Consider the following 14,714-nt stretch of genomic DNA (forward strand, 5'->3'; position numbering starts at 1 on the left):
ACCTGCAGACACAGTTCTCCCACTTCACCCTTCTAAGCCAAACAGACTCCATCTGCTTAACATCAACCTGGTGGATGAGACTCGGAGAAGGACCAGTCTGGCTGCAGCTCCTCATCAGCTGGCTTGGCTGCGAAGGAACAGGGCGGTACCCAGTGGCTGGTCGCAGTGATATACACACTCGATCCAGCTTCACACCTGCTCTTGCTGGAGCTGTCTGGGACCAAGCAGAACCCCAGTCTCTCTCCAACGACACAATACAGATGATACGAAGAGTTCACAAGCTTACCAAAGACAATTTTCTTATCTTTTGTCAGAACCATAGGTCATTCTGTACCTTGGTGGGGTGGAGGTAGGGGGTCAAATACAGGATGCAGAGGGAGAAGGACAAAATTTCCCCATTAAAAAAAATAAGTGTGAAGTCTATTGAGGAAAAGCCAAGTGACAGTAACAGCAAGGACAAGGGAGTATCATTAACTGCATAAACACTGGCACATGTCTTAAGAAAAATCCATTCAGAAGGATGCCATGTCCCTTCTGTACACACTCACACAGCTGACATGTGACAGAGCTGAGCACACAGCAGCCCCACTGCCCCAGGAGCTATGGTGCCTGGGTGCAGAGCTCAGGAGGAGAGGGGACACGCAGTGGCTCCCCTACCCCCTCGACTCCCCAGGCAGGTCCCGCTCTGGGGCATCGAGGTCTCCGAGAGGAAAGCGAGGGGACACTGATTCACACATGGAGACGCAGCTTTGGGGACGTGCACTCCCACCATTTCTTTCCTTGCCCCATCAAGTCTCCGTGGGGTGCACGCAGAGGTCTCCCACTGAAATGGACTGGGGATGGGGTTGCCTCCTTCCCAGGCATGGCTGTGAACATCAGCAGGACAGTGTAGCAAGTCTTGGATTATAGGATTAAATAGGGACAGCTCAGTCTGACACGCAGCATGTGAGTTCTGGAAAAGGAAAGAAACAGCGTTGAAGTTAAACAAGTTCCGATGGTGAAGGCAAGGTGAGAGGAAGGATGCAATCTACTAGCCCACCACCACCATCACAACCTTGAAGGAAAGGAGGTTGGGCACTAATTCAAATAAAAGCTTGCAACGTAGTTTGAGGCTGGACCAAAGGAAAGTTTAATTGAGGCCAAGAAAATACATGAATGACACTGAAGTCTCTTAAAAGCTGGGATTTGGATGGGCAGGTTTAGCAGTCACTGGCAAGGGACCACAACATACCAGGCAAGTGCTTCCACGCTTATCAGAGCAACATCATGGAACTTTCCTGTCCGGATGCTAAGGAATGCAGAACACAACTGGCCTGGAGAAGGCACACCCCGGTCTGAGGTCACCATAATGAATCATAATGATGTGGGCACTCAGAGGCTAGGCACACATTTTTCTGTAGGAGTGGAGTGACCTCAAATACCCACAGTGTCACAGTGTCACAGTGCCCCTCATGCCCACCCACTCCACCTCCCCCCAAACCTTTACCTCTCCCTGACCCAGAGCTGGGCACCTGCAGATTCTCAGTAGAAACAAGTAAATGAGAAAGGAGAAGTGGTTGGCAAATAACACTGTCACCATCTGCTATTACACAGCAGGTTGTGAAAACTTGTGCTTGGTCATTAGGAAAGTGGCTAGGAGGGAAGTGGGGGGTGTCTGCTGATATGGGACCAGGTGCTCGGGCCAAGGCAGCCCTCAGGTCCTCTCTCCCATCACGCACGCCACTCCACAGCCAAGAGAGGCACAGGGACGCTCACCTTCACAGCCTCCCGCCATCCTGAGGAAGGTCTGCAGGATAGAGCAGAGCTGCGCCTTCACTTCATGAGCCTTTCTAGAATAGGGGAGATACATGCACACAGCCTGGTATTTGACAGGGCAAATATGTGTTAAATTAAAACCCAGATAATTCAGTTTAGGACTAGGCTAACTTTTGCTTTATTGATAGGTTATGGAACTGCCTCATTTAACTTTCATCAGAACCTTGTGAGGGTCAGAAAGGTTAGGGACTTGCTCAAGGTGAGTAGGTGGTGAGCTGAGGAATCAGAATTTGAACCCAGATCTTCTTCCTTCAGGTAAAGGTTTTCCTACTACTCCGAGCCTGCCCCATTCTCCATCCATCCCAGTAACAGCATACTGTCCTCTTCAGTGTCTAAATTAAGGCTTCTGTGTCTGTCAGTATTTCTAGTATCTCTCAGATGCCTTTTTGTGTGTGGGGGAGGGGCTGCTCTGTCATTCATTTGTCCAACCCCATATGGAATTACGCCATCTGCCAAAGAGTCACTTGTAATAGTTTCCCAAGTTTCTGACCTGCCACAGTAAACTGCGCTTTCTTCTATTTGTGCTAAACTTACCTGCTCTGGGTTCAAAAGCAACCCTCTCCTCCCAGCAGCTCAGGATCTGGCGTCCAGGTTCACACCTGCCTTCTCCACACTGGCCATGGTGTTAAGTGGAGCTATGTCAGCTCTCTGCATTCCGGGCTGAAGAATCCCAGTGCTTACTTCCTGCCCTGGCACCACCTCCACTCTCCACTGCTCGTCCTCAGCTCTGCTGCATCTTTTTGCAGCAAGGAACCCAAAGCCACACTGAAGGGCCCCCAGCATGGCAGAGGGCCCCAGGAAAAGACCTGTGCCCATTCTTAGGTCTCCTTCCTAAATAACATAGCCCAAATCATTTCCCTTTATGCTTATAAATAAATTCTCAAATGTATCCATCTACATTTGCTGCTTTTGTCTATACTAATCCTGATCCATAAGCATTTATAGATATATATGTATATATATTTTCTTTTTAAACAAAATTTTCCCTTTTGGTTTGACTACTCAGAAGTATTTCAAAGTCCATGGACTTGGAGATTCTGGACGCAGTGAAAACCAAAATTTTTAAGTTTCTCGCTACTGGTTTCTGAGTGATTCCCCTCCCTCCTAAAACCCAGGGAAAAACCACCATCAGGATTTTGGAGCCTGGAAAGCAGTTAAACAAGTAATAACAGACTATATACTCAAGAAAGCCAAATCTATTAAAAAAAAAAACTATACTTCAATTTAAAAAAATACAGGGAGTAACAAAATAAAAAGCATCATTTCAAAGTGATACAAATGGTCAAAAAGACATAAAAATTCTAACTACATATAAGCCCAACAACAGAATTTCAAAATTACATGAAGTTAAACTTCACGGACTAAAGGGAGAAATCATACAAATGTGGTTGGAATACAAAGTTGAGAATGTCTCCCAAACAGCAGAGTAAAAAGACACAGAGAAAGAAAACAGGAGAAACAAGAAAATTAAAAGAGCAATGCAGGAGGTCCAATAGCCAATATCTCGGTCCTTTCTTCTGCTGACTGGCCCCAGGTGCCTTGAATATAATTAGCCCTATTTCCCCAGGACTCACTGTCCCAGAGGGGTCGTGCATGAAGCTGCAATCAGACCAGCGTGGAAAGTCTTCGCGCATAGTTTCCTTCAGAAGCTCCACCTAACAAAGTTGCCTTCAAGCTTGCTCCTCAATTTTACATTAATTACTTTTCATATTCATGGATATGTAAACAGTCACTGATAAAAATAAGTATTTGGTTGAGGGAGGAAAATACATAGATTATAACTCAGATGTTTTCTGAGCTTAAAGAGTGCTCAGTCATCTGGAAGGGAAAACAGGAAACATTGAATTAAAATAACGAGCTACGCTGGGAAGCTTAAAAATTAACCCAGTGGGAGTCTCCAGATCAACGAGGCTGTGACAAATCCTTCCATTTCCATTGCCCTGGGGCTCTGCAGATTCAGAAGCCTTCTCCTCACTTCCTCACTGGGACCCAGCGAGACTGCACAGGAGGATGACTGGCTCTGCTGGTTTCTGGACCTGGTCTTTACTTCCCTGGGGCATCGAGATCTAGTACTGATGTCCCAGTGGCTTCCTCAGATATAGGCCTGCACTTTGGATGAGTGAGTCAAACCTTGGCTAAGAAAGAGCTGTTTCTCAGGGATACAGTTCCCTCCCTTTGCTGTCCTTCTCCCTATCCTTCCTCAAGCATCTACCCTCCCCCTAAAAACCCTGGGACCCAGCTCTCAAGTCAGAGGCTCACCTTCTCCGACATGCAGCCTCTACGTGTCACCGAGAGTAGGCGTGCGTAGGAAGCGGCTGGTTGGAAGGGCTTCCTGTAATGGCCCTTGCAGGTAAACAGACACTTAACTGAGGAGGCCAGGGCTGGCTCTCACAGTTGAGGAGACTTGAGTAACCACCCTGGACTTTAGTCACTCTTCTAATACCTCCATACTGCTGAGAGGGTCTCAGATCTAGACCTCTTACAAGTTCACACACTCGCATTTTCCTCGGGGACAAGGACAAAAGTATTCTCTGGGAGAAACTGTGATACTTATTAATAAAACCCACTGTGGTCCCAGGGGTGGTCAATGTGGCATCCTTCCAGAATATGCCAAAACCCCAAGTTATTGACTATTCGTGTCTAATGCACTCGGGTCTGTCTTCCTCTACAAGCCCCACCCTATGGCTTCGCAGTGTGAGAGGACCTCCCCTGCCCTCAGGTAATACTTCAGCAGTCCGCAAACTCTCCAGATACATGAGGCAATTTCCTATAACTGCTTCACATTCAATAAACTCTCGGGCCATAATGATCCATTATAAAAACTGAAAAGAAAAAAAAAAACTAGAAAGCATTTAGATATATTTAAGCGGGTTATCACATTACACCTTGAGACAAGGAGACCGGAGGTGAGTCTAGGGGCACTCAATGTTCTTCCATTAAAAGTGTTTTAGAAGATTCGGAAAAAAAAATCATGGTCTTTTAAAGTGACATAAAAATTTTGACAGAAGGCAGCCTGGGCCTCAGCAGGCCTGGCAGTGCCATCAGCTGCTCCTGGCAATCTATTTTTACTGGGATTTGTGAAGACAACAGATGCATTCCCAGAGCTCTCTCACTGGTACAATGGCCCTCACCACCACCCATTTCTCGGGGTTGGATGCAAACAGTGGGAGCTGTTGAATCATTGATTTCAGAAACAAGTCATCAAAAGGACAGCCTTCACACCTCAGATCATAATATTATACTAAGAGGCATCCACATCAGACATCCTTTTCATGGTATAACGACATTGAGAAATGATATTACTCAGTGCAGAAAACAAATAAGAAAAATAACTTGATCTACAGTGTACTCACGTAACCCCAGGGGAAATAAGCCAGAGGAGAGCAGATTAAAAAGAGGTTTATAGTACAATTTATCAACCTCCTTGGCTCAGATGCCCTAACTCTGTCCTACGGAAAATTCACCTCTCTTCTGAGCCCATTGCTTTGGTTTTCCTGACACACTGAGGCCTGCTTCCATAGCACCCCTGGAACAAAAGCCGCGCACCTCAGAGGAAGGCTAAGAGCACTTCCAGTCGATGCTCCCTTGGTCTGTATCACTACACAGCAGGAGCTGTCCTCAAAGGTCCCCCATTTGATAAAGATGGAGACAGAGTTGGAAGTCCCCTTGTCCCTGTGCAGTGGAATTGGGAGATCTGCTGACTGACTAAACTCAAGCATCTGACACTGAGGGGATCCCAGGGCACCTCCTTACGGAGCCAGGAGAGGATGGGAGATGCTTAAACAGCCCATCTGCTCCTCCCCTCTCTGGAGTCTCTTCTGACTCAGCCTTCACTCTGAAAGAGATTTCACTGTCAGGATCATGAAGTTCCATCCCCTTTGCTGCAGGGCCTCTAATTACAGGAATCTACAGGAAGCTAAATGAGCACTCTTTATAAAACTAATTTTGTTTTTAATACTCGTTGAAATGACTTAAACGAGGGAAATTTCATTTATAGACACTGGGCCCTTCTAATGTGCAACTATACCTTGAAACATACCCATTTACCTTCGAGCATTTGCGTGATTTTTGAGTGATTTTTTTAGAGATCATTTCTTTAGGTAAGAAAGAAATGTAGTTATAGGGAAAGTATTGGCATTTTATTTATATGCAATTCACATATAACTACAAAAACTTTGGCTGATATCTTAACAATTTTCAAAATACAACTTTAGTAATAGCTTTTCTTTAAAAGAAGGGATGGAATTTTAACACTTAATGAACACCTATGTGTCAGAGTCAACGCTGGGACTATCACATAATTTAACTTAAACACATTTCACCTTTAGGTGATTCTGTGATTTTTCTCTTTTTTCTCCCCTCTCTCTGACTAATATAGCTCCTGTGCCCCCAAGTTCCAGAACAAGAAAGTGGTATGATATTGGCAGAGGAGCTTCACAGAGGCAGGAGGTGGAGGCGACAGCTTTGATTAGACAATAATGGCTTATACTTCATGGATGGAGCAAAGAAAATTTACCTCTACATTACTCTCTAAGTGTACAAACACAAGCACATCTCTGACACAAAGAAAACAGAAACATCTCCCATGTACACGCTGCACTCAACACACAAATCTGGGGTCCTTATTAATCTAGATTCGTATTGTAAGTCTCATCTCTGCTACTTGCTAGCAGTGTGACTTTGGGCAAATCCCCTCACCTCTTTGAGCTTCAGCTTTTTTCACTATTAAAATTCAGGTTATAACATCTACCTCATAAGGTGTTTGGAAGATCAAGTGATACAGAGTTGGTGAAAATTTTTAATCATTATAGCAACTCTGTTAAGGCAAATGAAATCTGTACTTTATAGAGGAGGAAAAAAACAAACAAATAAGCAATTCACCCAAAACCACACAGGAAATAATCAGAGAAGTCAGCAAGTAATCCCATCTGACTCCAAACACTCAGATGTTCTTTTTTCCATGGCACAAATCCCATCTCCCCTGCTGCCGCCTCTTTTGGGCTCTCAGATATGGAAAGTAACACCTCTTGTATCCCAACTGATCTCAGGGCCTTCTCTCCTCATAGTCACTTGGAGTAAACCAAGTCAGCCAAATGTGGTAGGTTCTTGGTTTGCTGGCAATAAGAATGTCATCAAAGTATGTGTAAGTCAGAGAAGGAGACAGAATTTGGAAAGCACCACGATGGCATGGGGCACCGCACGGGACCAACAGCCTGACGGGAGAGACTGAAGTGCAGGGGGGCTGACAGACCTGGGTAGGTCTACATTTTGAAACTTCAGTCTTCTATCACTACTGACTCCAAATAATGAGGCTTCTTATTTATGCAGATTTCCTTTTCATCCTTGGAATGTAACTTCCTTTAGGACAGTCGACAGTGGTCTGTCTGTGTGTGGCTGGGTGCCATGGTTTAAGAGGACACAGAGGCCTGACTCCCAGTCACATCAGGGCCTTTACAGGGCCAGGGCCAGGTGAAGGACAGTGACTTTCAGAAGGTAATACGAAGCTGTCCACTGTTTTTTGTTTGTATATGTGTGTATGTTTAAGTGTCAGGTAAAATCCTTTCTACTAGCAGAAATTCAGAAACCCTTTTCTCATCGTCAAGAACCTCCAACTGAAAATGGAGGGTAAGTGAAGGGGGTAGGGCTCTGAGAAAGGGACAGGAGGCCCTAAAGCTGAGAGACCTGGATATTTCAATACAATCAGGTTTTGTTTCCACTTGAATTAGTTCTGCCCATCAACATCCTGTGTGGTGCACTCATCTGTCTGACATGCTCATAATACCATAGCAGTGCTAACTGCTATGTATTATTGGATCACACAGGGCAAAGCCTTCCCATGAATTTGTATCTATCAATTCCAATATTTAATGGTATTAACTCTCCCATGAAAACTTACTATTAGCCTAAAGTTTTCTGTAGTACTTGAGTTCACCTTGGAAACCCAGGTTAGTTAGGATCCTATATCCTGAGGAGATAATAAACAGACCAGTTATCCCAAGGAAAAGGTCCACTGAGAATACAAAAATGGAGACATTTTCTAAAGTGTGTGTTTCTGTTACACTCCTGCCCCTCAGCTCCACATCCATTCAGCTAAACTCAGCTTTGTGATGCTGGGTGGGGCTGGGACTCTCTGCCATCCATCCAGCTCCCTGTTACACCAGTAGGGGGTGCTAGAAGGCACCTGGGAGGCTGGAGGAGTTGGTTTCAGTTCCCAGCTTTACTTCACACCCCCGGAAGCAGCCTCATCACACCTCCTGAGAGATGCCAGCACCGACAGAGCAGCCCTTTCCTCAAGGGTCTGAGACCCAGCTCCCTGGGGCCCCTCCTTGAGCTTCTAGCTGTGATTACCCCGACTTCTTCCTTTTGGTCTTCCAGCTCTAGGGATGGTGGTTGCTTCTGTCCGTCTCCCTCTCCCCCTGCCCCAGGCCCATTTCCCCTGTTTACTTATTCTGTCCTCCAATACCTGTCACATTGACTTCTTATATCAAATGAGCTGTTAAAATAACTTATGTAGTTTCTACTTTGCTGACTAATACAGTGCATTTGAGAGCCACAATCTCATTTATAACAGTGGTTAAAAAAGCAGAGCCTGAAATCAGTCACACCTGAATGGGAGTCCCAACCCATTTATATGGTATCTGGTAACTTGGGAACATTTAATTCACCTCTCTAGGTCTCATTTTTCTCAATCACTTTCACGTATTCAACATTTATTGCACATCTACCCAGTTCCAAGCACTATACTGGGCAGTAGAGATACAGTGTTCTGCAAAACAGTTAAACTCCCTGCCCTGGAACCTTCTGTCCTGTGAATCAGGTAAGATAAGGCAGTAAGGCTCATGTTATCAGCCTTCCTCCTGGTACCACGACAGGAGAGCAAAGACCAATGGGTCTTGAGGAAAAAAGTGTTTCAACAGCTTGGTCTCTTCAGAAAACGAGACTGTCTCAGCCTCACAAGGCTGAACATCTCAGTCAGCCTAACACCGGGGGTTTGTTGTGTGCCCTGTCCATTCCTCCTGTTCACAACAGAGGAGCAATGCCCTGGCAACAGCATTCATTCAGAAGGAAATGGGACAAAGAGCCCTAGAGAGGGAACACTACAGAGTGGCATTTTTTTTAGAAATCCCAAAGAGACAGGTGCCTGTGACACAAAGAAAGAGCAACAGGAGCTGCAATGCAGGGCTCGGGCTGAGGCCCAGAATGACTGTCATCATCGGGCGTGAGCAGAGAAAGGTACTAGAAAGCCGCTATTCCAACATCAGTCATGGAGGGGTCTTTTTACCACAAAGAACATACACATATCTCAAATAAACCAGAATTTACTTTATGCGTTCTGCAGTAGGACTATAAACCTAGAAAGCCCAGGGTGTTATAAGATGGAAAAGGAAGATTCCTGATTCCATTTAAGCCTGAATCCAAAGATCTCACACTGAGGGCAAGGAAAAGCTGGAAAGAAATCTAATCTCGTTTTGACACAATCCTTTCTTGGACTTCTGCTGTCTAGATATCAGGCATATCACTGTGGCAAAGATGACCGATGTTCTCATTAGCAAGGAAGTATTTCTGCAAGACTGTTGTGTAGCTAAATTCTTGAAAGCCGTATCTACAACACATTGATATCTTTAAATGCAAACTAAACTCTTCACCCTCGATTCTTTATTCATTCTGACATTGCCATGACCATCAGAAGTCATACTGAAGGAAAACAACCCTGGGAAATTATTACTAGAACGTCTATTCCACATCCTTACTCTAAGGCCTCATGATAAATAATACACTGTCACTGAGGGAATTTAGAGTTCCGTAAGACATGAAAAGCCTGGAGAGAGCTTTATTCATAAATAAATGCCAACATTTTTTTTTATAAATGCCAAAATTTAAACAATCAAGACAGCTTCGAACTCCAGAACTCTTGAAATGAACAATATATATTTCCTGGATGATTTATTATGCTTGTGTTTACAGTCCAAATGGGAAGATAATTCAGTTCCACCTGGAGAGTCATTATATGGCCAAGCCTAAGAGAAGTACTTTGGATAAGAAGTGGTATTTCTCAGTTTTTCCATTTCAAACAAATTATTATTTCTGTATTTAGGACATCACCCAGGCAGTTCTTTTCATGACTTGTAGTACTCTCGAGCAATTAAGAAAATTTATAAGGTGGAAGAAGTAAGGGACAAATGCCAAATTCAGAATGGTCCACAGAACACTGAAGAGCCCCCAGACAGCACTGCTGTCTCAGACACAAGGTGAAATAATCCCTTCTGCTCAAGAAAACGTAAGTGAGCAGCGAGCGTGCATCACGGCAAGAGCATTATTACCCAGCAGAGACAGCCTGCTAAATACAGGCTTTCATTTCCCAACAAGCCTCCTAACAGGACACGTGAGCAAAAAAGTCCCTTCTGAGATGGAGAAATATCACTTGGCAAGGTGTCTTCACTGTGGCACATGGTAGGCAGCCTCCCCTCTTACCCTCTTTCCACATAGATAGTTCAACCCGGGGGTAGAACCTGTCTGTTACACGTTCCGGGACGTGGCAGATGACACTCTGGAGAGGGCAAAGGCAGAGAGGCCCTGGCCCATGGGATCAGCCCCCAGAACTCCTGGGCTTACATACCATCCAGGCCATTGTGATGACTGTAGTTTCTTTTCCCCAAAATGCTCAGAGACGTGTGATTCGGGGTGGTTAGCATCCGCTTGGTAGTTGGGGTTTGCAGGCTTGGTGTCGACCGAATTACATTAGGTTTCTTCGAAGGATGGATCTCTGATGGGGGGGAGAAAAGGTTTCTCAACTCAGAACATGGTATTAAAAATCTGTGTGCACTTACATTGGCTAATAGGCACACATCTTATTTCTTAATGAGCTGAGAGCCAGTTCCTTATGAGCCAGCCTGTTTTCCCAAGGACTTACATAATGAATCAACTTCAAGTGCTGTTACTTTGGCTTTATTTATCAAAAGGGAGCTGGTTCTGGCCCTGCTAGCTGGAGCTCTGAGCTTCACGTTGTGAGTAGTGGCGGGGCAGGGGGAGCCACTTCAGAAGGGCACTTAAACACGAGATTTACTAAGGGAATAAGTCATCTGACTCTTCACGGAATTAGAAATCCAAAGGTTATCTGGAGAAGTAGCCTAGGAAAAAACTACCTCTGTGCGCTTTCAAACCAGGAACATAGTGTGCTGCACGTCTGGGGTGTCAGAGCTTTGTGAAAAACCAGGATTCCTCCTCTGGCTCTGCGGCCAAAATATACAACCAGGGTCAGTCACTCCCAGCCCAGAACAGTTTGCTCTGGATGAAATCTGACACCAAACTCCAAATACTAGAGTTAAGAGGTAGCAGGAGAAAAGCTTTGGTTGAGGATATATCACAAAACTGCAACGTGCCTGTGGTATGTCTGTGCTTGTGTCGAGTATGTTGCTGTCAGTCACACAGCCCAGAACTACTTGCACTTTTTGGATAGAGCAGCTGGACAGAAATGGCAACGCTCAGGAAACTGGATTTAAGGACCTCAGCCTATTACTAATACTAGGCAACCTCTCTCTAAAGCTAAACCTTTTCACTGATTCTGAGACACCATCCAGCACGCCAACCATGTACAAGCCACCCTGTCTTCTCAGGTGAGGGCCAGGATATCAGCCTCATTTACTGAAATTTACAAAGAGCCATTAGGAGTGTTAGAATTACTCCATCTCCGTCTGGTCAACATCCAAAATTTAGGAATGGATGAGGTACTAACCAAAATACAGTGCTGGATTCGCCCCCGCCCCTGACATGGTATTGAAGGTTTGCCAACCTCGTATTTCATTACAATCACTAATCTCTACACTCCATCAGATCAGATAACCCACCTTATCTTATCCTGTTTTCAGGTCCTTGGACTCAAGGAGTCTTTGTCTATATAGTTCTCTTGGCCTCATTAAGGGGTAAAATACTCTTTTTCTATTTTTCTATCTATTCAAATACTACATATCTTTCAAGGCTCAGATTACTTTCTTCACATAGGCTGCCCTAACGCTCATCAGAAATAACTACCCCCTTCTCCAAATGTCCAATGCTTACTACTTGTGATTCTTCTACAGGATCTAATCCTTTGCTCAACTGTCCTTACCTGTGTGCTTTCTCCACTAGACTAAGATTTTAAGGGCAAGGTCATAGTCATCTTGGTGTTCCCCAAATCCCTTAGTGTAGTTCTTATACATAATAAATACTCAGACAGATGTATAGGGGTGTGGCTCAGCTAGTAAGGACAGCACAGCTGTGGGCTTATCTAGTAGTAGGGACAGAGACCACTTCGCCCACAGGAGGAACACATAATTTCCTACGGAGATGCTGACTGATATGCAATGGTATGTTCTATTTCTTATGATCAGAAACTTTTCCTCGCAAGGTGGTAGGGGCCTCTAGGCTTAGACCCTGCAAGGGAAGACAGATAGCAAACTTCAAAGACTTGATCACCATGACCTAGGTCGTGCCTATGATTTAACCATGTGATATTTTCGGGAGGTACTGAAGCAGCTCTTTAGGCCCTGAGGAATAAAACAGGAAATAATGTGGCGAAGTAACATCAAAGAGAGCTGTGAGCCTCTGACTTCTAGGATGCTCTGGTGAGGACCAGATAATACACCAAGTTTAAGCCTACCCTTTGATTTTTAAAAGAGTGGATGTCTAAAGTCTAAACACTTCATAAGTATAAATCTTGCTGGCAGAGTAATAAGGTTCAATGCAACTCTGAGAACATTTCACTTTTACTGAGAAGATGAAAAAGCAAGACTATTAGAAGCACAAAAACATGTCATTATAGCTTATAGGTATAGTAGGAACCATTTTAGAAACCATTATTGTGTAAATTATTTATCTTAAAATTTTGCCCAAAAAAGCAGGGGGTATTGCCTAGTAATTTTTTTTGCTGTTCTTAATTATGATATTTCAAAGTGTAAATGGAACAGTCATCTTTGGTGACTTCTAAGTTAAATAATATGATAAAAACCAGAAAGCAATACTAATGCTGCCCTTTCAAAGTAACCTTAATTGGCACATCAATACTATAAATATTTTTTAAAGGTGGGTTAAAAACCAGTTTCATCTCTTAAAAAAAAGAAAAAGTAAATAAAGTGATCCTTCTCTGTTTAAGGGAAGGTGTGAGGAGGGCTTGAAATAGTGGAATGACCTAATCAAAAGATTAAGAATATACATCCTTAATTTTTAATAACTTGGAGTGATGACAGATGATAATTATAATTATCATGGTGATTACCTCATAATGTGTATGAATGTCGAATCACTACGTGGTACATCTGAAACTAATATAACATTGTAAGTCAATTATACTTCAACAGAAAAAAAAGAATATTCACCCTCTAATAATTTAGTAATTCTTATTTTCCTCTTTTTGCTTAATCTGCATTTATATCCATAGATACTTTACATTTTTATTCAATGATTTTTCTTGGAAAAAGTAAACATCTGTAACACTGCATGTTGCGTGTGTGATTTGGTAACTAAGTTTCTGAAATAAATTGACTATACATATTAAGGCATCCAGTTTCAGCCATTTGAAAGGCTTGTATTTAATTTAGGTATGCCAGTATTGAGTAGCCAATCACAAGATACAGAAATCGTTGAGTTTTTCCTCTATTAGAAAATACCCACCTAAATACCCAATGATACATGCCAAAGGTTTCCTAGTGCTTTTGCTTTTCAGTGGACTTCCAGATAGTTCCGCATGTCTGTCTGCATCTGAGGAGAGAGAGAAACATGGAGACAACCAATGAGGCCGATTTCTCTGCCTACACTATACACAGCACAGAAATAAAATGTGCAAGTGGAAAACAGTGCAAAAGATCCACCAGATTCCTCCATAATTCCCTTTGGGGCTTGAGAAAGCCATTTCCAGTTCTGGTTCCAAATTACTGAACGGGATTTTACCTGGAGAATCCTCCCTTTAAAGTCCCATCTTACACACTCATTCTTTCTTTCTGTGTGTGTAGAACAGTGGAAATATGCTTCCTTTCTAGCCATGCTGTTTCTGAATGACAGTAGAAAAACTTTCACAAAGTATGAGGTGGAACCAGTCCTAATGTAAGGTTAGTCTGGCATGAAGACAAAGGCAGCACAGTTGTCCATCCCTGACCTAGACGGAGGTCCTCTCCACTGAGGAGTCTGCATGTATCTTGATTAAACTCAGTTCCATTAGGTGAGAGCTTCTCACAGGTAAAAATGGACCATTTGGTTTCATCAGTAGTTTTCCATCCTTCATATCCTATTACAATGTCATTAGTGCTGAGATTTAAAAGGTTACATGTATGCAGACTCTATTTCATCCAATGGTCAGAATGATATTGTGATGGGTATTAGTTAATAAAATTTCACATCACATTCCACATACCCTACCATAATACATTTCAGACAGAGAAAAATAAAGCACACAACACAAACACTCTGTTTTAATTAGCTGTCATTAGGATGGAAGAGTAGATGTGGAACGTGGTGGCCTAGCATATCAAACAGGTAAGTTATACAGTTTGAAACTACAAAAAAGAGTGCACTGATGTATTTTTAAAATTTGCAGATACTGTCATAAAGCTTAACAGAGTAGCTTTAGAAGACGTGATTCTGCTTTGTTTATGCCTTTTCCCCACCTTCAAATTTTTGACAAAAATGTCCTACAGGTTTTCTGTGGCTGAGTCCACATTTTTAGGCCTACATATAGGAAATTTCCTTTGACATTCATAGGAATTCTCTGTACTATTAGCATTAAAATGTACAATTCAATTTGGAATCTCAGATAATTAAAAATTAACTTTTTCATAAGCTCTAGTTCTCTTTCATCAAGCAAACTCTTTTCTAGTAACTGTTAAACAGAAAAAGGTGGGAAAGTAGCATTTTAAAATATTGAAATAGAC

At 43.2% G+C, this 14,714-nt stretch overlaps 1 protein-coding gene across 10 annotated transcripts in view; it reads right to left on the reverse strand.

Annotated features, from left to right (window-relative positions):
- Nucleotides 1-282: 282 nt before the first annotated feature.
- MTA3 (metastasis associated 1 family member 3) overlaps nt 283-14,714 on the reverse strand; it is a 168,115-nt gene continuing 153,683 nt past the window's right edge. For 7 of the 10 annotated variants that reach the window (XM_006211455.4, XM_006211454.4, XM_072937819.1 and 4 more), the window contains 3 exons: nt 13,462-13,548; nt 10,433-10,579; nt 283-952 (listed from right to left, as the gene is read on the reverse strand). In XM_006211455.4, coding sequence (XP_006211517.2) covers nt 927-952; nt 10,433-10,579; nt 13,462-13,548 — 260 coding nt within the window. In that variant the 3' untranslated portion in view covers nt 283-926. Of the gene's footprint in view, nt 1,830-10,432; nt 10,580-13,461; nt 13,549-14,714 lie in introns of all 10 variants that reach the window. The other 3 variants (XR_001459810.3, XR_012059083.1, XM_031685024.2) reach the window with 2 other exon arrangements.

Source organism: Vicugna pacos, chromosome 15 (genome assembly GCF_048564905.1).
Source record: "Vicugna pacos chromosome 15, VicPac4, whole genome shotgun sequence".
NCBI classification, from domain to species: domain Eukaryota; kingdom Metazoa; phylum Chordata; class Mammalia; order Artiodactyla; family Camelidae; genus Vicugna; species Vicugna pacos.